Source organism: Fusarium musae, chromosome 1, assembly GCF_019915245.1.
Source record: "Fusarium musae strain F31 chromosome 1, whole genome shotgun sequence".
NCBI lineage: Eukaryota > Fungi > Ascomycota > Sordariomycetes > Hypocreales > Nectriaceae > Fusarium > Fusarium musae.
This window is the reverse complement of record NC_058387.1, coordinates 1,211,058-1,232,940: the sequence shown is the minus strand read 5'-3', so window position 1 is coordinate 1,232,940 and position 21,883 is coordinate 1,211,058. Positions and strand designations below refer to the sequence as shown.

The 21,883-nt window shown below is 48.9% G+C and overlaps 8 protein-coding genes across 8 annotated transcripts; 5 read left to right on the top strand and 3 right to left on the bottom strand.

Moving 5' to 3' along the window:
* Positions 1 to 1,876: 1,876 nt before the first annotated feature.
* Positions 1,877 to 3,622, top strand: J7337_000396 (uncharacterized protein; the record flags this gene model as incomplete). Its single annotated transcript, XM_044818151.1, has 3 exons — positions 1,877 to 2,877; positions 2,929 to 3,218; positions 3,270 to 3,622. The coding sequence occupies 3 exons, from the start codon at positions 1,877 to 1,879 to the stop codon at positions 3,620 to 3,622; spliced, it is 1,644 nt and encodes a 547-aa protein (XP_044685853.1).
* Positions 3,623 to 4,993: 1,371 nt separating this feature from the next.
* On the top strand, positions 4,994 to 6,222 carry J7337_000395 (uncharacterized protein; the record flags this gene model as incomplete). The annotated part of the gene is made up of 3 exons (XM_044818150.1): positions 4,994 to 5,214; positions 5,449 to 5,675; positions 5,723 to 6,222. 3 exons carry the CDS (start codon positions 4,994 to 4,996, stop codon positions 6,220 to 6,222), a joined length of 948 nt encoding a protein of 315 aa, XP_044685852.1.
* A 297-nt stretch (positions 6,223 to 6,519) lies between these two features.
* On the bottom strand, positions 6,520 to 8,183 carry J7337_000394 (uncharacterized protein; the record flags this gene model as incomplete). Its single annotated transcript, XM_044818149.1, has 2 exons — positions 6,520 to 8,032; positions 8,098 to 8,183. The coding sequence occupies 2 exons, from the start codon at positions 8,181 to 8,183 to the stop codon at positions 6,520 to 6,522; spliced, it is 1,599 nt and encodes a 532-aa protein (XP_044685851.1).
* Positions 8,184 to 9,097: 914 nt separating this feature from the next.
* J7337_000393 (uncharacterized protein) lies at positions 9,098 to 9,745 on the top strand (the record flags this gene model as incomplete). Its single annotated transcript, XM_044818148.1, has 3 exons — positions 9,098 to 9,204; positions 9,258 to 9,590; positions 9,643 to 9,745. The coding sequence occupies 3 exons, from the start codon at positions 9,098 to 9,100 to the stop codon at positions 9,743 to 9,745; spliced, it is 543 nt and encodes a 180-aa protein (XP_044685850.1).
* Positions 9,746 to 10,179: 434 nt separating this feature from the next.
* RPL31 (60S ribosomal protein L31) lies at positions 10,180 to 10,721 on the bottom strand (the record flags this gene model as incomplete). The annotated part of the gene is made up of 3 exons (XM_044818147.1): positions 10,180 to 10,383; positions 10,483 to 10,557; positions 10,632 to 10,721. 3 exons carry the CDS (start codon positions 10,719 to 10,721, stop codon positions 10,180 to 10,182), a joined length of 369 nt encoding a protein of 122 aa, XP_044685849.1.
* A 710-nt stretch (positions 10,722 to 11,431) lies between these two features.
* J7337_000391 (uncharacterized protein) lies at positions 11,432 to 12,622 on the top strand (the record flags this gene model as incomplete). Its single annotated transcript, XM_044818146.1, has 3 exons — positions 11,432 to 11,613; positions 11,664 to 12,336; positions 12,386 to 12,622. The coding sequence occupies 3 exons, from the start codon at positions 11,432 to 11,434 to the stop codon at positions 12,620 to 12,622; spliced, it is 1,092 nt and encodes a 363-aa protein (XP_044685848.1).
* A 484-nt stretch (positions 12,623 to 13,106) lies between these two features.
* On the bottom strand, positions 13,107 to 13,985 carry J7337_000390 (uncharacterized protein; the record flags this gene model as incomplete). Its single annotated transcript, XM_044818145.1, has 2 exons — positions 13,107 to 13,901; positions 13,953 to 13,985. 2 exons carry the CDS (start codon positions 13,983 to 13,985, stop codon positions 13,107 to 13,109), a joined length of 828 nt encoding a protein of 275 aa, XP_044685847.1.
* Positions 13,986 to 16,449: 2,464 nt separating this feature from the next.
* Positions 16,450 to 20,098, top strand: J7337_000389 (uncharacterized protein; the record flags this gene model as incomplete). Its single annotated transcript, XM_044818144.1, has 2 exons — positions 16,450 to 16,571; positions 16,720 to 20,098. 2 exons carry the CDS (start codon positions 16,450 to 16,452, stop codon positions 20,096 to 20,098), a joined length of 3,501 nt encoding a protein of 1,166 aa, XP_044685846.1.
* Positions 20,099 to 21,883: the final 1,785 nt, after the last annotated feature.

Here is a 21,883-nt window from a genome sequence, read left to right as displayed (position 1 = left end):
GGCTTGACGTGAGGCGAGTGAGGTTGATGACGAGAGGTTAACGACCAATCGAGTCGACTTTGAATGGATGATACCTTTCGCGCAAGTGCGGGCGAGGTTGGCGAAATCGTGAGGAGCTTGGACCACCTCCATCAGTCATTTCCAACGGTGGGCGATGACGGAGTCGGAGGGGTCTCTACAGCGGGCTACAGCTTGTTCAGTGGGTGACTTTCGGCGGGTGAGGTCACTGAAGCGCCAAACGGATAGGCGCCCACCCACCACTACAGCCCAATCCACTTGGTTGGAGTCTTGGACCTCTCACCTTGTCAACCTGGGCTCATGTGCCTCCCCCACGTCAACGTTAGTGCTTCAAACCTTGACCCTTCTTCACTCAAAGGTTGCACGGCCACTTTGAGTCTCGATCCTAGCCCCAGAAATCCTCATTTCTACAATATCGGTCCCGTGGCTTTCTCCTCAAAAGCATCATGAAGGTCACCATCAAGAAGTGGAATACGGTCGCTACTTGGCGCTGGGATATACCTGAAGACGATGTTTGTGGTATCTGTCAGGTCCACTTTGACGGGACGTGTCCGACATGTAAATATCCAGGCGACGATTGCAGCCTGTGTAAGTAAACATCAGGCCATCTTGATAAAGATAAACTCTACTAACGCAATATGAACCTCAGTGTCGGGGAAGTGCGGTCACAACTTTCACATGGTCCGAGTTCACCTTATCTCTATCTCTGTAATCCTGAATTTTTACGTGCTGACTGTGACGGTGTTTGTGTTTAGCACTGCATATTGGAATGGATCAAACAAGATTCATCAAGAGGGCAATGCCCCATGTGTCGTCAACGTACAGCCCCCAACTTGCATTTTCAACCAAATCAGGCTGACGTTTGTTTTCAGGATTCGAGTGGAATGAACAACTGAAGGAACCAGTCACGCAAGCCGAGTAAGGATGCTCGTACATGATGTTATGCAAGGCGTCGGGCGTTTTTCATGGCATACATAGAATTTGGCGTCAGGCATACCCGAAATGGACTTGGGCAAATCGATTCAGCCGCTTACTGGTTGGTTTATTGGCACATTTTGTGAGTTGTGCTGTTACATGTTACATGCAAGTTGGTGAGCCCATGCACAACTCAGCTGCTAGTGTGAGGGAGCCCACAGCCTCAATCAAGCTGACTGTGCCATGCCAGTCAGTCAAGCCTTGATAGCCTGGACATTCCCATGACAGCCCCAAGACAGTCTCTCAACTCTGCTAACTGTCCTTGTTCTCTCTTTGAGGCTCTTTGAGAAGATCTTGTCTCTTTTGGCGGATCATCACCATTATCTGAGCTTCGTTGAACTCTCATTTTGATCGATTGACCGACCAATTGTCTCTGAAGTCAGGGATTCACAACCTCTGTACTCACTACAAACTCCGCTGCCCTTGTCTTGGAAGGATTCAAAAGCCAAGACTCAAGAGCCGCTCTCAATCCCTTGTGACTCAAGACTTATCTTGGAGGTAAGGGACTTTGGGGGCTGTCGAGTTGCACTTTCAGAGGGTCCCGTTGCCTTGCTGCCATCTCAGCTCGTGGTTCGCAACCAACCACACCCAACTGCGCAGCTGCGCAAAGGCCTCCAGATTTAAATACGAGCTTATCCCCTCAGGATCTCATTTTCGCCTCTCCCCATTCCCGGCTCATTAAACGAGATCTTATTTCCATTTATCTGAAACCTAGTTCAGAAGATATATATACAACACATATATATACCTTATCGTAACTAGTATCACTTGGCTAGCGCCGTACAACAATATAAATCAGTTTATCCAACAAGAAGCTACCATCTATAAATAAGCTTCGCCTCAGATCAACAAAGGCGATTTCCTGTACCAACAAATCGTCTCAATGTACTCGTACCCTACGCCCCTACCCGAATTCACTGCCCAATCTCAATCCCAGGATGGTCTGCATAATAGACCAGTGGCCAATTATCCCTGGGCAGTGCAAGGAGGTCTCAGCGCTATCAACACCAATGTCCGTCCACAATATGGGTTCTCGGAGTCGCCTTTGCCTTTGAGTTCCTCAACCAATGGTTACCCAAGCTACAACATGGCTCTTCTCAGCCAACCCACTTTCAGTCCTCATCCAAGCTTCTCGCCAGCTGGTGAATGGTCACTTTCCAGGCCTCAGCGCGGCTCATCGTCGCAAACCGTCGTCCCAGCGACTAAGACCGAAGCCATCAAAGTTCTGATCAAAAGATTTGGGTGGCTATGGTTGCTACTCAAGGTCAGATCAAAACTTCGAGGCTCGGGTCGAAGGCATCAACGTCGACACAGTGCTTCGGATTACACATCACGGACAGCTGGCCACAACAATGGTCGCTATTTGGCATCGTCAATGAGTGTGTCCTTTGCAGACGATGCAGCGTTGGGCAACCTAGTCACTGGGGACGAGGCCGATCTCATCAACCCCATTGATTCCACAAATCATGTGTGGTTTGATAACGCTCTGGGAATACTCACCGGTGATGGAAACTCACCGTTCCCGGTGCCAGCGGATGTGCCACGACCAGCCACGGTTCTCTTTGAAGAGGATGTCCCGGCTCCAGTTCCGGAACAAAGACTCATTGAGTGTCTGGATGAGACAGTTCCACCAATCAATTTCATGAACCAGCCTCAACAAGAGGTTGTCGCGCCTGGCCAGTCGAGAAAGCGAGCTTTTGACTGTGCTGAGCTCGATGATTCGTCAACGGACGAAGCTGACGGGACGCCTGTGGATAAGAAACGATCCAAGACGACTTCTACAGCACCACGATTTGCCTGCCCCTTTTACAAGAATGACCCAGAGCGCTATGCAAACACAAGAAGTTGCTGCGGGCCTGGGTGGGAGACGGTCCATCGAGTCAAGTAAGTGATGTTCACCTCAAAGCATCTAGGAGTAGACTGACATGTCTCCAGGGAACACATCTTCCGCAGTCATACACACCCAGAACATGAGTGTCAGCGCTGCTTCCAGTCTTTCAAGACAGAGTTGAAGCTCTCTAAGCATTTAAGAGCCTCTGAGCCTTGCGAAGTCCAAAGTCGCAACACCCAGGAGCACGATGGCATCAACGCAAGCCAGTCTAAGGCACTGCATGCAAGGGCTCGAAAATGCGACCCTGGAGCAGATCTCAAAGAGGTCGAGGAACAGAGATGGAATGATGTGTACAAAATCATCTTTCCTGGAGGGGGCCTGGTGCCTACACCGTGTTAGTGTTCAACCACATACACTACAAGAACTGAGTGCTAATAATGCCCAGACTACGATCGCTTACAGAAGAGCAACAATGATGACTTTGACACGAACCTCATGTCTGATTTTGAGCAGCGTATTCAGGGCAAAGTCGGTGCGATGAAGAACTTGCAACCTACACTGGCACCTCTGATGGTCCAGCTAGCTTGCAATACGCTCAGGGAGAGTATGCAATCTTGCCGCCAGAAGCCACAAGACGGTAGCAGTCAAGGCTCAAGCTCCATTGTGTCTCCGACACAAGAATTCCAGTCATTTCTTGATGGGGGGCTTCAGATGACGGGTGTTAACGAGAACTTTTTGCGGCGCCTAGATAGCCAGTACTTCATGCAAGCGTTACGGGATTCGGGTTTTGATTTGTGATCTACAGGCTTTGCGAGCCTATGGAGATGATGAAAAGGAGGATTTGAGATACCAATTTGATTTATGAGTTGGGCCTTTGTATTGCCATGCGGGCCATATGACAGCCACGAACTGAACACGATAGACGGACAAACATATAGACTTGGAGTTTCTTTTTCAAGAGGCCATTTCGCTTTGCCAACCTTTGTAAACTATAGTCGCCGTGTATGTGCGCCAATGTTCCTTAATTCGAAGTACAGTTGGTGCTCGTAACAATTTCAAGCAAACTGAGAATCACTACCGGTCCATACTTTTACAAGGAATCTACAAGCAATTCAGGCCTAGAGACTTTGTTTCGAACCGGGCAGCCTTAAGATACGGCAAAGGGCTGTAGTATATATGGGCTGCTACTCCAATGGCAATACTTTTTCGAAATCAGGTTCTGCGTAGACCTAGGATCCCATGACTCACGCATATTGGCTGCCTGGGAATGAACCTTGCAGTTGCATGTTGTCAATGTCACTAATGCATAAAAGAGTATTAATTCTAGTTCGTCCGTTTGTTCCTGCGCAAAGGCGAAATAAGGGAGGATAAAAAGAGCCAGTTTCTTCCGCAGACTGTTAACTTGAAACCCTCAAAAGTCACTGCTTTGAAAGACCACAAACAACCCTACATCTTCCAGTACCTTGAAGCATCGCAGCTACAAAGTCTCTAGGTGCTGTTGTCGCATCATCCAAAATCCTTTCCTGGTGTACTCGCTTAGCCAAACTTGTTGCCACAACTTTAGTCACGTCCCACAATGAGCTTTTCAGACTTAAGGCTGTACCGTCATTGCCCTGATGATTTGGAGCCCAAGGCTGTTCTCGACTTTGGCTTTAGAGGGGGCGGTGGAGGCGGGAGTGGTGGTTGGGTGGCTAGAAGACCAACATCAGAGGACGCAACTCATCAACAAGGCGATTCCGTGAGTGCATCTATTCAGTATCTTAAATCGTCAACTCTATTAATTCATGCAAGGAGGCAAAAGTTCAAAGTTCCCTATCAAAGATAGACATACCGGATTCCCTAGACGGCTCATATCATGGTAATTGCACAAATGGCAAATACCCTACGACGAGCACTGAACAAACCAAAGGGCGGGAGTATGTTATTAAAAGGCTCTCTCCGTCCTTTGAGTGTTCCAAAAATTCTGCCCATGATGCTCCCATCAATCCTGGCATCGAGGACTCCGTCACTGTGCCCAAGGCATCCAACTTCACGTTGTCAGATATTCCAGACAACACATCTGATGCACAATACTACACAGATAGTGTTGACTCTTCTTCAGGTACTGATAGAACACCATCAACTTCTGATGTTGTCGAAAGAAGAAAAGGTCATATAGTAGACCTCCTGATGGTCAGACTTCAAGAATGGCTGAACTCAACCCTGCGAGAGCGAGGTAGTGGCAACGGGCAAGGCAGTTCAGAATTTACTCAAAGTACAGGGACGACAGTCCTCAATTACTTGGGTCAGATACCAGACAAGCCACCTACTCAAAAGCGCCGAAGAGAGTATTCCGATGATGAATATGACGAGAACAACGACGGGGCACCAGATAGAAACCAGAAGGAGACGTGGGCAATGCATGAACCTGCAGAGATGAGATATGTCTGTCCTTTCTTTAAACACAACCGCGAGAGATATCAGACATCTCAGTGGAAAAGCTGCTGTTGGCCAGGTTGGACATCTGTTTCTCGAGTCAAGTATGGCGGAAATATTGGAAAATCATGATTCGAAAGCTGATATTTGTCTAGGGAACATCTTTATCGTCGACACATCCTACCCAAATTCCGCTGCAATAGATGCAGGCAAGACTTCAAGTCAGCCTTCAACCTGAATGAACATCAGAGGGCCGACAATATTTGCCAGAGGCAGAATGAAGACCTCGCAGAAGAGGGCATCAACGAAGAACAGGAGAGATTACTCCGTGTTAGAAAGAGGAACAATGGAAAATCTCGACAAGTAGCGGAAGAAGAGAAGTGGGTTGATATGTACAAGATTCTCTTTCCTGACGACAGCCCAGTCCCTACTCCATGTAAGCTCAGACCTCTAAACATTGAGATCCGCCTAACATGTTCCCAGTTCCCGAATTATGTCATTTGCAATCCGGACAAGAATTCGTGCTGCCTAGGGCGAATGTGCTGGACAGTTTTGAGGACTACGCACGACGTGAGTTTTCAAGACGTATGCGGCCCCGTATGGAGAGTTTAGTCGATGGAATCCTGGAACAAGCGCTCACCTCTCAAACGATCACCGATGTCGCCAATAACGTCCTCCAAGGTATTATGGAATCCTTTCGTGAGAGTCAAAACCAAGAGGCTTGCCAACCAGAATCCCAGAACTCGAGAAGCCCTAGCCCTCAGCAGAGGCCTGTTGAAGGCTCTACCCAAGTACCTCAATCAAGCCATGCTTTTGACGGTGGCCCCTATTCGAACTTGGAAATTGACCTGGATGATATACTAAACTCTCTTGATTCTAATCAGTCATTTGATTTTGAGCAATGGGGAGCGGAAGATGAAGGCACGAGCACATTTCATCCTTTTGCGCTCCAGGTTGAGCAGTACAATGAGGCAAACGCTTGAGGAAGAGGGGTCTCAGCGAGTAGGAAACCTTTTGTCCTATAATCAGGGCACTAGGAATGGCTAATTTAAATGACCAGTAGGTTATACTATATCTTAGTCTTTTTGTCCCTGAAGTTGCTGGTCTGAAGGTTTATTACATCTCTAGGAGGAGCTATCCCGCTGGTATCTCAAGTTCTCGTATCATGTATACAGCTGTGCCTAATCATGGGCTTTATGTGAACTTTATGATACCGCTGCCAAACCCTAACATCTATGAATGCGTTTCTTTCTAGCTTTACAAGACAGTCCCACTCCTCTCTAAGACTCGGGGACGTATACACCGTCTTTACACAAAACAACGACCTTCTTGAAGAATCGTCGCCACTCCAGGGGGTCACCCTTGACCTTGACGAAGCGAATGTCAAGGACCTCTGTACCATCCGGCAGAGGCTGACGATCCACTTGAATCTCGCCATGCAAACTTTGTTGACGACCGTCGAGTGCTTTGACCTTTATCTTAGCGACAGGGTTGCCATGTGGATTAGGCGAGATATGCGTCGTGGGGACGTTGAGATGGTGGAGAGCATCGTTAATCATCTGGATGATGTGGGCCGGAGGCACAGCCGAGAAGAAGCGAGTAAGTGACTCTGGGGGACAAATGTCGCGGAAACGGCGGGCTTGCTGGGTGAGGGTCATAGAAGGACCAGGAGTCTGAGAGAATTGAGACATGGATGGCTCGTCGGCGAGTGTATCGAGCATTGCTCGGCTCGCATCGTGAGTATGTGGGAGTGATGAGGCTGGCGAGGCCATAGAGCGAAGTGGAGGACGCTCCCAATCCCAGTCCTTATCAGCGATTGGTGTCTCTGGCTGAGTAGAGGAGAATTTCCCGACATTCAGGCCAGTATCTATGTCCATATTGTCGCTGGAAGAAGGTTGTGATGTTGGGTGGTGGTTGAAGTCGATGCGGAGATTCTCCAGCATCTGTGTCGCCAAGTTAATGGGATCTGTGACTCGGCCATCCGAGTTCAGGAGGGCATTGTGTCTAGTGTACCAAGGATGTTGGCGCACTTGAGTAAAGTTGAAGCGTTTTGATGAATCAATGCACATCATCCCTCGTAGTAGAGATAGTGCTTCTGCTGGGACCCTCCCCCATAGAGCATCCGTGCTGCGACCAGATGTTCGTACATATTCCTGAAACTCCCAGCTGCCTTGTGATGGCTCATCCCACGGTGTGTTGCCGACAAGAAGAACGAATAGAATAACACCGCAAGACCAAACATCGACCAGATCTGGCGAGTACTTGGCAGCGTTGGGTAATTTCTTGTCTGCACGCCCACAAGCAAGGATTTCAGGGGCGATATAAGGTGGGCTTCCACATAGTGTTGAGCTCAACTTCCGCTGACCCTTGTACTCAAACATTGTGGCCATACCAAAGTCTGCGAGTTTTAAAGATCCATCTTGGGAGAGGAGAATATTCTCAGGCTTGAGATCACGATGCGCCACGCCCTTGGAGTGCATGAAGCTCACGCCGCTGATGAGTTGAACAAAGTAAACTTGAGCAATATTCTCGCGGACACCGACATCAGCCTCAATCTTGTCGAACAAATCTCCACCTTCTGCGTACTCCATGGCAATCCATCGCCATATGTCATCTTCTCCTGAAGCGAACCACTCGATAATGTTGGGATGCTGGCCAATGTGTGAATGCAGTGAGACCTCCATGGCCAACTGCTTGGTAGAAATGCGACCATGTTTAACAGCATAGCCCTTGTGAATGAGCTTTACAGCAAAAACTGGTGTTGGAGCGTCGAGGGGAATTGCTTTCTTGATGCTGTGTTGAGGTCATTAGTAGTGAACATCTCGGTTATCGTGAGTGAAACATGGGGTAAAACTAACGAGGCATATGCTCCTCGACCCACGGTCTTGGAGACGATTCGGAAGGGAAGATCCGTTGGTAGAGGGTCTAATTGTGACTGATTCATTGGTTTGTGTTAGTGAAGATGAGCCTAATGAAGTTATACAAGATCGAGATTCACAGCAGATTGGGTAACTGTGACTAGATATGACTGTGAATCATTCACAATCTCCTTGATACTGACCATCTGCCACTGGAGAAAAGCTTGATAGACACTATTGATAGGGGCTAAATAAGGAATGTCCTACTTACCATGGTGTAGAGGTAGTTGACTTTATGATAGTGTCTGAAATGTGTTGCTAATTTTCCTGTTCAACAATAACCAATCGTTCAGTTGAGGAATATCGTCCTGATACTTCAAGTCCAGAAGTTGCACGCGTTGATCCGCGTCTCTTCACCGCGTAAAGTGTTTTTTGTTGCTGTGAGACCCCGGCCCAGGTCCCCTAAAGATAGCGTCACTTAGCGCCCTGTGCATCCCCTCACAGCACAAACAGACCCTACAGTTTCAGCGCTGTTGCCTTGTACTGAATACCATTGGCTGTGGTGTTTCTGTTTCATTCACCTGGACCCTAGTCGCGCTGGTTGCTGCGGTAAACAGTTGGAGCCTTTTGATCAAGCTTGAGTCGAGAAATCATTGCCCTTCCCTCTATTCAACTCTGTCGCAATCCAAAACAATCTAGTTATTGCCCATCGTCTCACGTTTAAAGACAACTCAGAACCCGGGCTTTCTCTCTATTCACTTTCATCCCTTCCCGCGTACGCCACAGCCAAACGTCTTTTTGTCTCCCTCAATCCCGTCGCCCCTGCATTCGTCCACCTTCACCTCTTTCCACTTGCGGAATTGTTGTCTGTACATAAACAATTCGTTACCGCTCCCTAGCAACCTATAATCGCATCTACTCTTCTGCTGCTTTCTTGGTTGTTGGCATCTCTTCATACTCAGTTTAGTTGAGGAAACTACATCAGCATCAACATCTCACAATGGATTACAACATGGAGGATAGCCAGAACTCAGCTCCCGGCAGTGTCCAGGCCGCCAAGCTCAACTCTGGTCACAAGGGCCCTGACTCTCAGAGCACCACCAAGAGGTGAATACTCGTCCCGAGACATTATGTTCGCTACGGATGCTGACTCTAGACAGGCTGCAGACCGAGCTGATGCAACTCATGACGTCGCCTGCTCCCGGCGTCTCTGCCTTTCCCGGTGCGGATGGAAACCTCCTCGCTTGGACTGCCACCATCGAGGGTCCCGACGATACTCCCTACGCTGGCTTGACCTTCAAGCTCAGCTTTGCATTCCCCTCAAACTACCCTTATGCCGCTCCTACGGTGCTCTTCAAGACACCCATCTACCATCCTAATGTCGACTTCTCCGGCCGCATCTGCTTGGACATTCTCAAGGACAAGTGGACCGCTGCTTACAACATTCAAACTGTTCTGCTGAGCCTTCAAAGCTTGCTTGGCGAGCCCAACAAGTACGTACACAATTCAAGCTTGACCATAACAATGTCACTAATAAATGCTCAGTGCTTCACCCCTCAACGGTGAGGCTGCCGAGCTCTGGGACAAGGATACCGAGGAGTTCCAGAAGAAGGTTCTGGCACGCCACAGGGATGTTGAGGACGAGTAATTAGGCTTTACTAGGGAGGGTTTGGTGCTTTGATAATTGTATAAAGGAACAGGAGTACCAGGTGTACGGAATTTGGTTTGACTTGTTAGGTTACAGGATTGCATGGCATTTCCATAGCTGGTTTAACAGCGAAGGGAGGGGACTTTGATAGGGTCAGAAACATGTACACCATTGTCGATAGCAGACCCTCTAATCGACGATTCATAAGATTCGCATCACCACGTCAGAACGTAAATGATTATTTTCGCCCTCATAAAAAAAGCCTTGTCCATAGACCACTTCACGCCGAGGCACCGATTGTCGTTTGTGTTGACTTCAAGCTTTGATCACATTTTTTCCCTCTGTGTATATTCAGCGTCAAAAGCCAGAATGCCGAATGCAACTCCAAATGCCATGCCACCATAGAACCTGTCCCAAGAGAAACTTTTTTATATTTATTCCTCAACAACGACTGTGGCAAGACCCTTAGGGTTCTTGACGTTCACAGCCTGGACGTAGCTGTACAGCTTCTCCTTGGCACCCTCCTCGTCGTTTCGTCGTCGGGAAATTCGCACTCGGAGTCGGTAGTCAACACCCTTGATACCCTGCTCCCAGACCTTCTTGTTGAGCTGGGGGTCGATGCGGACGTCGGAGGTACCCTGTCATCAAGGTTAGCACGCGTGGTTCAAAAATGACAACTTGGCCCTCCGCAATTGCTTCGCATTCGGCATCGGGCTCTTTGGGACGGACAGTCGTACCATGGACTTGGTGGCAAAGGCCTTGATCTCCTTAATAGCACGGGGAGCCCTCTTCTTGAAGGTGACACCATGGAGCTTTTGCTCGTCAGCATTTATCCCAGAAATTTCAAGCTTCGTTTCTCGAGCTATTCTTTGGCGAAGCAACGTACTCGCTTGTGCATGTGGATGGTGTACTCGCGGGCGACGACATCCGCGATGGCGGAGCGCTGAGTCTTGCCGGAGGGCTTCTTGGACGACATGGCTGGAAATATAAGGGTTAGTCCTTCGGTCGACGAAGTTGATAAAAGAATGAGTCGCTCGTGCTCGTAGTCTCTTGAGAGAAAAAGGACTTCCAGGGAGGAGAGGAGGGAGTATTGGTCGTACCTGCGGCTCGTCTCTTCGAGATTGGTCGTTAGGAAGGTGTGATGAAGTAGCTGGAGTAATTGCCAAAAATCTTTGTGCGTAGCCCTCGAAATCGGCAGGCACTCTGTGGGCCTGGCGAGCCAACCAGAGCGCAGCCCTGATTACCCACCAGACTCTCACGTGATTACAGTCGATTCACGGTTCGGATAATAAGCTAATCCCAGATGGGCTAGAGGCGTTGTATGGTCCACGTTTAGCCTCCAGTGGTGTTTACCGCGAAGCAAGCATTGCATCTAATCTTGGCCGTTGCTGCATAACGATTCCATCATTCCAGCTTGGGGCAATTGATTTCAAGGCACCGCAAACATCGCCATCCTTTGCGTATAAGCGCCTCATTTCTCTCATTCAGAGACTGCTTTGCTTAGGAGAGTGTGCGGTTGCTTCGACAAGACTAAGCGGCCTGTCGTCGGTCGTAATCAGGGGAACTTCCCCTACCCGGACCCTTCCATAAAGCTTCCCGGCAATTGCTCCGCGCGCCAGAAACGCCTCTTCATTTTAACATTCACTCTCACCTTATCGACCAACAAGTATAATACGTTCGCCCGACATGGCCGAACACGAACCTGTTACCACGATGGCATCGCCGTCGCCTCAGCCTGACATGACGAGAAACCGACTACCTACGCTCTTTGAGGTCTTGAGTCGTCGCACTCTCCCTCCCGTCGACCTTTTCTCGTTCTATATCTACATGCGCGATCAGCAACGTTCGGTGGATTATCTCGACTTCTGGTAGGTTCATGCAGGATTGACTTTCCAGAAAGCTTAGCTGACATAGCCAGGCTCGATGTTGCTCAGCACATGTCGCTCTGCCGACATTATGTTCGCGAACTTCGACGATCCGTCCTTATTGGTACTCCCGAAGCACAATCAAAACGATCTTCAGCTATCCTCGAGAATATTGGCGACTTGGAACCTAGAGCGGCAGGTCCGTCCATGTATGCGACTGAGAAGGAGAAGAACCAAGATGCGCAAATGTCTGCATTCCTTAGAGAGGACCAAAGTCACGATTCACCTCAGAGTGCCTCTGCGCCTGTTAGACCCAGCCCTCAGTTCAGCAACTCTCACGAAGTCACTACCGAATCCAACTCGCCCGCTCATACCGTTGCGCGACAGGATATCCGAGCCTCAGCTGAGAAAATTCTCTACACTTTCCTTCTTCCTGGAGCTGAGCGAGAAATCACCCTCCCAGGTTCTATTACCGCAGAGGTAACTACTGCCATCGAAGAGTATGGTCGCGACGATCCCGAGGTATTCGATGTTGCCAAGGACTATGTCTTCCAAGCTATGGAGCGAGATGCTTTCCCAGGCTTCCTTCGAATGAAGGCTCTAGGCAACCTTATCCCACCCACGCTCATCATGCGACTTATCCTTGGTCTTATTGCCATGTTTGCCGCCCTCTGGGCTGCGTTTGTTCTCATTTTCCTTGATTACTCTCGTGCAACCAGATGCTGGGTAAGTTCTCATTCAAGGTAGCTCTCGAAAACTTGCTGACTCTCAATAGCTCATCCTTCCATTCACCGTCGGTGTCTATTTCCTTGCGTCTTACCAATACTCTCTGGACCCAATCATGGCCCTGGTTGGTTACAGCGAGTACACCCCCTTCAACTTCTCTCGCATTCGTGAACCCTACGTTCGCAAGCTCATCGCCAAGCGTGCTATCATGGTCCTCGCAGTGACTGTTCTCATTGATGCCGCACTCTGTGTTCTCTTCATTCTTGTTCCAGGAAAGCGTCTCTAAGCAACTATTCTTTTCACATTCAACCGCGGTCACTAATGCCGGCCATTAATGGCCTTTCGAATTCCCATTAAAAGAAAAAGCCATCTCCGCGAAAATCTCTTTGGACATCATATCAATACTCACGACTGTAATGATCAGGGGCCTTGATTAAGCGGCAATACTACCCCCAGTCTCTCGATTGAGCTCGGGCGTTGCTTTCTGGAGGCTGGCGTACGGAAATCTACTGTTTAACAACCAGGTCTTCTTTGTAATTTAGCTATTCCCGGTCTGGAACATGATCCTGAATCATTTCCGACCATGCGTTTTTTCTTCTTATTTATGACCTTATCGGGTCATTAGAATTAGTACAAGTCTCAGGGCGGCATTTTGTACGGACGTAGGGCTAATAAAAAGGCGTCATATCGTCTATTATGTCATGATTCTTCGTGATACATGTTTTGCGAGCTTGACTTTTGGTTCGCCTGGCCCGACAGAGGTGCTATTTTCACAGCTTGCGCTTATTTGCTCGTTTCTTCTCCTCTTCGGCCTCATCGACATCCATACTGTCGTTGTCCACCAAGTTACCTGTATCCATGACTGATCGCTTGTTAAACCCCCGTCTACCCAGGTCCCGTGTCATGTTTGGCAGATCGTACTTGCGTCCCATTCCCTCTTGTTGTTCGTTGATCAACTGCTGCAACTTCTCATCGGCCAAGCGCTGCTCACGCTGTCGAGCTGCGGCTGTTGTTCGAATCTCCTTGATCTGGAGATCTAGGTCATCGAGAGTGGTTGTACAGCGGTCAGACCATTTCTTCAGTGCATCGGCCAAGTCAGGTATCGCTCCAGGGGCAAGGTCACGTAGAGGCGCAACACTGGTGACCTGCACGACTGCACGGGCTGGGTCAAGCGTGGCGTGAAGTAGACCAGCGTAAACCGCCGAGATCACCAATGCCTCCACCTCACGTGCTCCGGGTAGATCAAGTGCTTCCTGTAGTGCAGAATAGGAGAGGTTCTGTCGGTCTCGGACCAGTGAGAGAAGTGATAGCTGCCGTAGCTTGGTTGCCTGTACTTCTTCGAGCACTGGTAGGCCTTCTGTCGTTTTGTATGAAGAGTACGTTCCATGGGAAAATATCTGGAGAACTTTGAGATGCGAAGAGAACTCTGAGTCGGCGAGATTTTGGATGGCGGGTGTTTGTAGGAGATCACTGAAGAGAAATGTGTTTGGTGCTGATGTAGCTCTGGTGACGAGATCGGCAGCTGCGCGAGGAGATGTCGCAGATTTGGAGAGAGCGATGAATGGCTATTGCAGGTGTTAGTCTGTTTTCATTTTGCTTTTCCTGGCGACACATACCTCCAGCGCGTTTAGAGCCTTCGTCTGCTCCATGATGTGTTGTGGTTGAGGCTATAGCCTCGGGGGTTAGATGACGGATATCAAGTACGTCACAGTACGGAGAGAAGCTAAAGGGAGTGGCTGTAGTGAAAGTCCGTAAGTTCCTGTGCTCTATTATACCTTCCCGTTGGGGCTCAGGCCCAAGAAACAATCTATGTTGATAGTCGCAGCTTGTGCAAGTGTTAGGTCAATGAAGTTCAAGATGGAGCATCGGAGCTTAGGTGAGGCTGGAGCGCTAGGCAGAGCAGCATATGGTGGGTGCGGGGCTCATGGGGTGTGGGGTCGAATTGAGCGTAGGTGGGGTCTTCCAATGTGAACTCGACTACCCTGTACTAGTATATATGTGACAAGCGATGCGTTCTTCGATACCGTCGTGACTTGGAGTCCTTTGTTCGGTAAATACTTCATTTCTCATATTATATGAGCACCTCAAGAAGCTGTTTTAGCTTTTGATGTCGGAGCTCGACACTGTCAGTTATGTTCACGCCATGGATCGTGTACCATACTGGATTCTATGTCAAAAGCGAACTCCAAATCGAACCAATACAAACCACGACCAGAAGACATTTTATTGAAGGCCAACCAAATGATACTCGATGTAATGTTTGAGTATGCAATGGCCGTGCAAATCATTTACAAACTCAATTCAACCCGTCAATCACCAAGGAAACTGGCAAGAAGCCACGGCATACTTTATACGATAACCTAGCCACTGTTGGACTTGTCTACGCTCTACTGGGAACTTATTGAGTTTAGCTACAAGAGACAGCGAGTCTAGCGTTCGTACTGCTGATGGGCTGTAACGCAAAGGCATGCTGACTGCATATGCAGCTGTAGCCCTACACGCGACACATCGACATCGATTGTCGGAACGTGGAACATCCGCCTGAAAGACCTCACAATTGGATTTTATTGCGTCTTACATATAGTAAGACATTACTACACCAAAAGACACACGATGATTGGCGATGGTGGACTAGAGGTTCACGGCAGAGTTGCGATCGACAATGACAGGAAATTGAAGATTGAACTCATGTTCAGTTCTAAGCTAAGTTGAAGTCTTCCCAAAGAGAAGTCGGTGCGCCTAGTTCCGATAGTTCATGAAGGGTAAAAGCTGGTTGGACAGTCTGGGTGCTGAATGGTTGCAACTTGAACGATCGACACTTGCGCCTTTCAGGACAAGAGATGGCGCCATTAGAGGCCAGCTGAAAGTGAGCCATTGCAGAACTTTAGTTACCTTGTGACTGAGAAATAAAGGAGGGATAAGAATAGCTAAGGTAGTGATGAGGTATAAACATCAGCGGCCTTCGCCTTGTGGCTATGGTTGCACTGATCTCACTGATCTCACTGATCTCACTGATCTCACTGATCTCACTCTGTCACAACCATTCACAGACTTCTTTGAACTGTCTGAGGATCTGTCACTGCTCACTAACAGATTGCGGCCAATCGACCAGGGTTTTGTTTAATAGCGGAGTCCCCTTGTCTCAGGTCTCAGCATTTTCTGGCCCCAAGCTCCCTATTCATCTCCATTGTTCAAAGAGACCCCGGACATCGTTTGGGAATTTCTGAGTCTCTAGTGAAACATCCCTGCAAGCGAGAAATCTGGTGCTCCAGCAGTCGCATCTTTGTATTAAATCCACCAACGAGAGGTATCAACTCGTCTTGGATATCAGCGGAAACAGACCCCAAACTGGAACTTGACCGTATCAGCCGCTGAGCCAAGACTCGTCCCGGATGTGATGGTTTTTGGGCCTCTCGCCTCGCGAACTGTTTTGTTGGTGTTTCCTTGCTAATAGCAGTGAGTGTTTCCCCTGAATCGTAGTTAAAACGCCGAGACGCCGTCCTCTGAAATCTTGCTCATGTCATGTCCTTTTGTTCTTGGCCTGGTGTCTTCTTCTTCTTGTTCTTCTTCGTTTCTCGTACCCAAGTGGTCGTTCATTTCGTTCTCTTTCTTTCGTCTCACTAACGCCAAAAATAGCCGACATACTGTGCGTACGTACACACATACATCAGCAATTGAAGCCGGTCTTCGTGGTCTTATTGGCGTATTTGTTATCAACTGGCATAAGCTGTGACCTTCCAGTCCAGGCTTGATACAGTATCTGATCTTGACCTCCGATTTCCTTGTTCGTCCAACACTGCGACTCTTCTTCTTTATCTCTTTTTTCTCTCTTTCTGCCGAGCTGCTGCTCGATTTATTGTTTGCGTCGAATCTCCACCAAATTGAAATGCTCGTGGCTGGACGATTGAACTAGAACCCGTTCATTCCATTATTAGCAACCAACCACCAAACGAGTCTAACCGCGAGAGTGAGACCCAAGACCACAAGTGCCGTTCATCCCGCTTTCCGCCGCCATTTGGCAATCAATCTTCAACTCCAAAATCTCTCGGCTTCTGAGGATCGCAACATATTCACGATCCTCGAGTCGAGGCTCACGAGCCACAAGCTGTTGCGATGGCTCCCGCCTACATCCAAGTCCCTAACAAGGACACAAATAATGTCGCGCTCTCCGTTCCGAGGAGTCCCGGCGCCGGCGCCCATCTTGCTACGACGACGCTTCGAGTGGACGGCATGACGTGAGTTTGGTCATAATTCTATTCTTTTCCTCAACTTCCGCCGGTCATCCCGGGACCCAGTTATGGAGTTCCGTTCGGCTTTTGCGGCCCCCTGCCAAGTTTATACGACATGTTCGGGAATATATCACTGACCCTGTTTCCTCTATAGATGCGGCGCATGTACTTCTGCTGTTGAAGCTGGCTTCAAGGGCGTCGATGGTGTTGGAAACGTTTCAGTCAGTCTGGTTATGGAGCGAGCAGTCATCATGCACAACCCTCAAGTTATCTCCGCCGACGAAGTCAAGGATATCATCGAAGACCGAGGCTTCGATGCCGAAGTCCTCTCGACCGACCTCCCCAGCCCTGTCGCCAGACGCTTTACACACAACGAAGACGACAATGACTTTATTACGACAACTATCGCCGTCGAGGGCATGACCTGTGGAGCCTGCACTTCTGCCGTTGAAGGTGGCTTCAAAGATGTTCCTGGTGTCAAGAGCTTCAGCATCTCATTGCTCTCCGAGAGAGCTGTTATCGAACACGATCCCGACCTTCTCACTGCCGAACAAATCGCCGAAATCATTGAAGACCGCGGCTTTGATGCTACGATTGTCGACTCGGGCAAAGTGGTGGCTGACAAATCTGGCAAGGATGCTGAAAATGCTGGCAACCTCGCCATCACGACAGTAGCAATCGAGGGCATGACATGTGGTGCTTGCACATCGGCTGTCGAGGGTGGATTCAAGGACGTAGAAGGCGTCCTCAAATTCAACATCAGTCTTCTCGCGGAACGAGCCGTTATTACACATGATGTTACCAAACTCTCGCCGGAGCAAATAGCGGAAATAATCGACGACCGTGGCTTCGACGCGGAAGTTATTTCTTCACAACCAACCAATGATCATCATAGCGGGTCATCATCCACGGCACAGTTCAAAGTTTATGGTGTTCCAGATGCGGCTGCAGCACAAGCTTTGGAGGCTGAGTTGACGGCCATGCACGGCGTCGATTCAGTTTCGGTGAGCCTTGCTTCATCACGCCTCACCGTCACTCACCAACCTGGTGTTATTGGTCTCCGGGCCATCGTGGAAGCTGTCGAAGCTAAGGGATACAACGCCATTGTGGCCGATACCCAAGACAACAATGCACAGCTCGAGTCACTCGCAAAGACAAGAGAGATCAATGAGTGGAGGACGGCTTTCCGAACCTCATTGGCTTTTGCCATCCCGGTCTTCATTCTGAACATGATCTTGCCTATGTGTGCGCCATCTCTCGATCTTGGCAGGTTTGAGTTAATTCCAGGCCTCTATCTTGGAGATATCATCTGTTTAGTCCTTACGATACCCGTCCAATTCGGCATTGGAAAGCGTTTTTATATTTCAGCATGGAAGTCAGTCAAGCACCGCTCACCAACAATGGATGTTCTTGTTATCCTCGGAACATCTTGTGCCTTCTTCTTCAGCATTTTGACAATGACGGTTTCTTTACTTTTGCCTCCTCACACCCGGCCAAGCACTATTTTTGACACCAGCACTATGCTCATCACATTCATCACGTTAAGTCGTTACCTTGAGAATAGCGCGAAGGGTCAGACATCCAAGGCTCTTTCTCGGCTCATGTCTTTGGCACCCTCTATGGCTACAATCTACGTAGACCCCATTGCTGCTGAGAAGGCTGCCGAGGCTTGGGGTAAGGACCCAACTACTCCCAAAACGCCAGGAGTTGGTGGTTCAGCTCACGAGGAGCGGTCTGTTCCTACTGAGCTTCTCCAGCTTGGTGATGTCGTCATTCTGCGGCCTGGTGATAAGGTGCCTGCCGATGGTGTCCTCGTCCGAGGAGAGACCTTCGTAGATGAGAGCATGGTAACGGGTGAAGCCATGCCTGTTCAGAAGCGAACCGGCGATCACGTCATTGGCGGATCCGTTAATGGTGACGGTCGTGTTGACTTCCGAGTCACTCGTGCCGGTCGTGACACTCAACTCAGCCAAATTGTCAAGTTGGTTCAAGATGCTCAGACCAACCGGGCACCTATTCAGCGACTTGCCGACACTATTGCAGGGTATTTTATTCCTGCTATCCTCATCCTCGGCTTGAGTACGTTTCTTTGCTGGATGGTTCTCAGCCATGTACTTGCGAACCCACCCAAAATCTTTTTGCAGGACGCCAGCGGTGGTAAGATCATGGTCTGCGTCAAGCTCTGCATTTCTGTCATCGTTTTCGCATGCCCTTGCGCCCTCGGTCTAGCTACACCTACTGCCGTCATGGTTGGTACTGGCGTTGGTGCCGAGAACGGCATTCTGATCAAAGGTGGCGCTGCTCTTGAGAGATGTACCAAGGTTACACAGATTGTCCTCGATAAGACTGGCACCATCACCTATGGCAAGATGAGCGTTGTCGAGTCTGCCCTCGAGTCCGAGTGGCATGATAATGAATGGCGACGTCGACTTTGGTGGGCTATTGTTGGTCTTGCTGAGATGGGTAGTGAACATCCCGTTGGAAAGGCCATCCTCGCAGGAGCTCGACAAGAACTCGATATTGAGGCCGATGATGCTCTTGAGGGAAGTGTCGGCGAGTTCAAGGTCACTGTTGGCAAGGGCATCAACGCTCTGGTTGAACCTGTATCGGCTGTTGACCGTAGCCGCTATCGGGCGCTCGTCGGTAACGTTGCTTTCCTGCAGGAAAACGGCATTGAGGTTCCCGAGGATGTCATCGAGGCATCAGAACAACTCGACCCCAGCGCAACCAAGGCTTCTAACAAGGGACCTGCCACTGGTACCACTCACATCTTCGTGGCTATTGATGGCAAATACAGTGGCCATCTCTCTTTGGCTGACTCTATCAAGGAGGGTGCTGCTGCTGCCATCTCGGCCCTTCACAAACTGGGTGTGAAGACAGCTATTGTTACTGGTGACCAGCGATCCACTGCCCTCAGTGTTGCTGCGGCTGTGGGCATTCCTCCCGAGAATGTCTATGCCGGAATGAGCCCCGACCAGAAGCAAGAGATTATCAAGCAAATTCAAGAACAAGGCGAGGTCGTTGCCATGGTCGGCGACGGCATCAACGATTCACCTGCACTTGCAACTGCTGATATCGGTATCGCCATGGCCAGCGGTACAGACGTCGCCATGGAAGCCGCCGATATTGTTCTCATGCGCCCAACTGATTTGATGGTTATTCCTGCGGCGCTGGACCTCACTCGGTACATTTTCCGTCGCATCAAGCTGAACCTTGCCTGGGCGTGCATGTACAACGTTATCGGTCTGCCAATTGCCATGGGTTTCTTCCTGCCCATTGGTTTCCACATGCACCCCATGATGGCTGGTTTCGCCATGGCGTGTAGTAGTGTCAGTGTCGTCGTGAGCAGTCTTTTCCTCAAGTTCTGGAAGCGTCCTCGATGGATGGATGAGGCTGCTGCTGAGAAGAGCGGTGGTCTTCGCTGGAGGAGTGGAAGAGGTGTTGTAGGCTGGGTGCGTGAGACGCTGGGTAGGAGACGAATTAAGAAAGAGGAGGGTTATGTGCCTTTGGAAAACATTGAGACGGAAGCGTAAGAATTTTTGTTTTGTTAAGCGATGGAGTCATGATGCTTGGTAGATGTATCGTCTTGAAAGTTACCTTATATATCGATGAGATCCTAGAAAGAAAATAAGAGCGAGCATATGGACATACATGATTTTTAAAATTTTCAGATAATCTGTTCTTGCTGGCCGTTTTATCTTATATAAACGTCAGAGATGTTCTTTATCGGCCCTAAGATGTAAGAAGTATCATGATATATGAAGGTTTCTCTTTGTTTGTCGCGTGTTGGTCGTACGTTTGCATATCCCGTAGATGCGTAAGTGTTTTGCATATGGGCTAGGAGCACAACTGATAACGCCATTTTCTGACTCTCCAACACGGGAATAGTGGAATTGTTGAATACCAATGAATGATTGAGAGCTTAAACATTCAAGATAGCCTGGAATACAGCTTTGTTGTTCGTGATTGGGCAACTTTGATTCAGACCTCCAGCTGGAGACTTGATCGGATCTGGAGAGTCTCCCTTGAATAGAACCAACGGTCACGGGAAGCCAATGGAATGTAAATAGATAAGGGCGGGCAGATGAAACAGTCATGGCGCAAGACCAGAGAGATATGAAGACTTGAAGTGTTGCTTGGCTCTGGATTTCGGAGCATAGATATCCGCATAAGTAGACATTGTGACTATTAGGGAACGCAAGTCTAGACGAAACTGATCTCTAGATCCTACACTGGAGCATCAGGATCGACGTTGCGTTGCACTGAAATTTAACAATCATCATTGCAGAAATCACCGTTACATTTCGCGTCAGACTACTCTGTACTACGTATTACATATTAGCATCCCTGCCTCTCTATCCTCATAAGGCGACATTCCTCGAACTAAAAACTCCTGTCCGGAAGGATTCTAGCATCATAAGCAGGGGACTTCTGTAAGGGCGGCATCGGCCTTCCGGGGCTGAGACACAATCAGATCCTTGCATTCATAGACTGATCTTCTGAATCAACCCAACGGATAGTGACAAATAAAGTTATCGAGAATCTGAGACATAAACTAACAAGAATCCCAGGGGCTGTTTTGTTGGAATTCTGATACTGGCTGCCAAGAACAAATTATCGGATCAACGGTAAATGGAGTCTCATGGAGTGGGAGAAAATTGGATTGCTGTGCAAATCGTAGGAATCTGCCAAGGCTATTCACACATGTTAAGGCGCTTGAGTTTGAGGCGACGCAACAATAAATGAATGGATGAAAGGGGCGGAAATAACGGCTTTGGCTGGCGCAAAAGTCAACGGCCTCGTTACTCCTTTTTTTTTTTAGTTCCAGGAATTGGTCTCGTGACAGCTTTTGAATGGTGTTTTCTTTCTCTGTTTCTCTATACACATCAAAAGGAGATATCCGTCTGACACTCTCTGCATGCAGATGTGGTTCGTATTGCTCACTGATAATCGTATCGAGGTCCAATCACGGAGTGAGCTCAATAACTAAACGCTTACAGTCTCATGTCAGTGATGATTTTTCTGAGTGCCGTTAGAGATAGAAAGCAAGTGCCGATGCATATAAAAATAGCTATGAATACGCGGAACAGCTGTCCATCGTCTTCTCCCACTGTCCCTTGGCCTACGTAACCCCAAGCTTGCGTATGTATTCTTGATGATAGACGGGTTTCCTGGTGCTTGGCCCGTTTCACGACAACGCGGCTCAACACGTACATGTGCGGGTATAAATCAACTCCTACTAGAGAATGACGTGCCCTTTCTCGCTTGTAATACCTCTAGAGATTGAGTTATGTCCACATGAGATCCGTGCTGCGAGA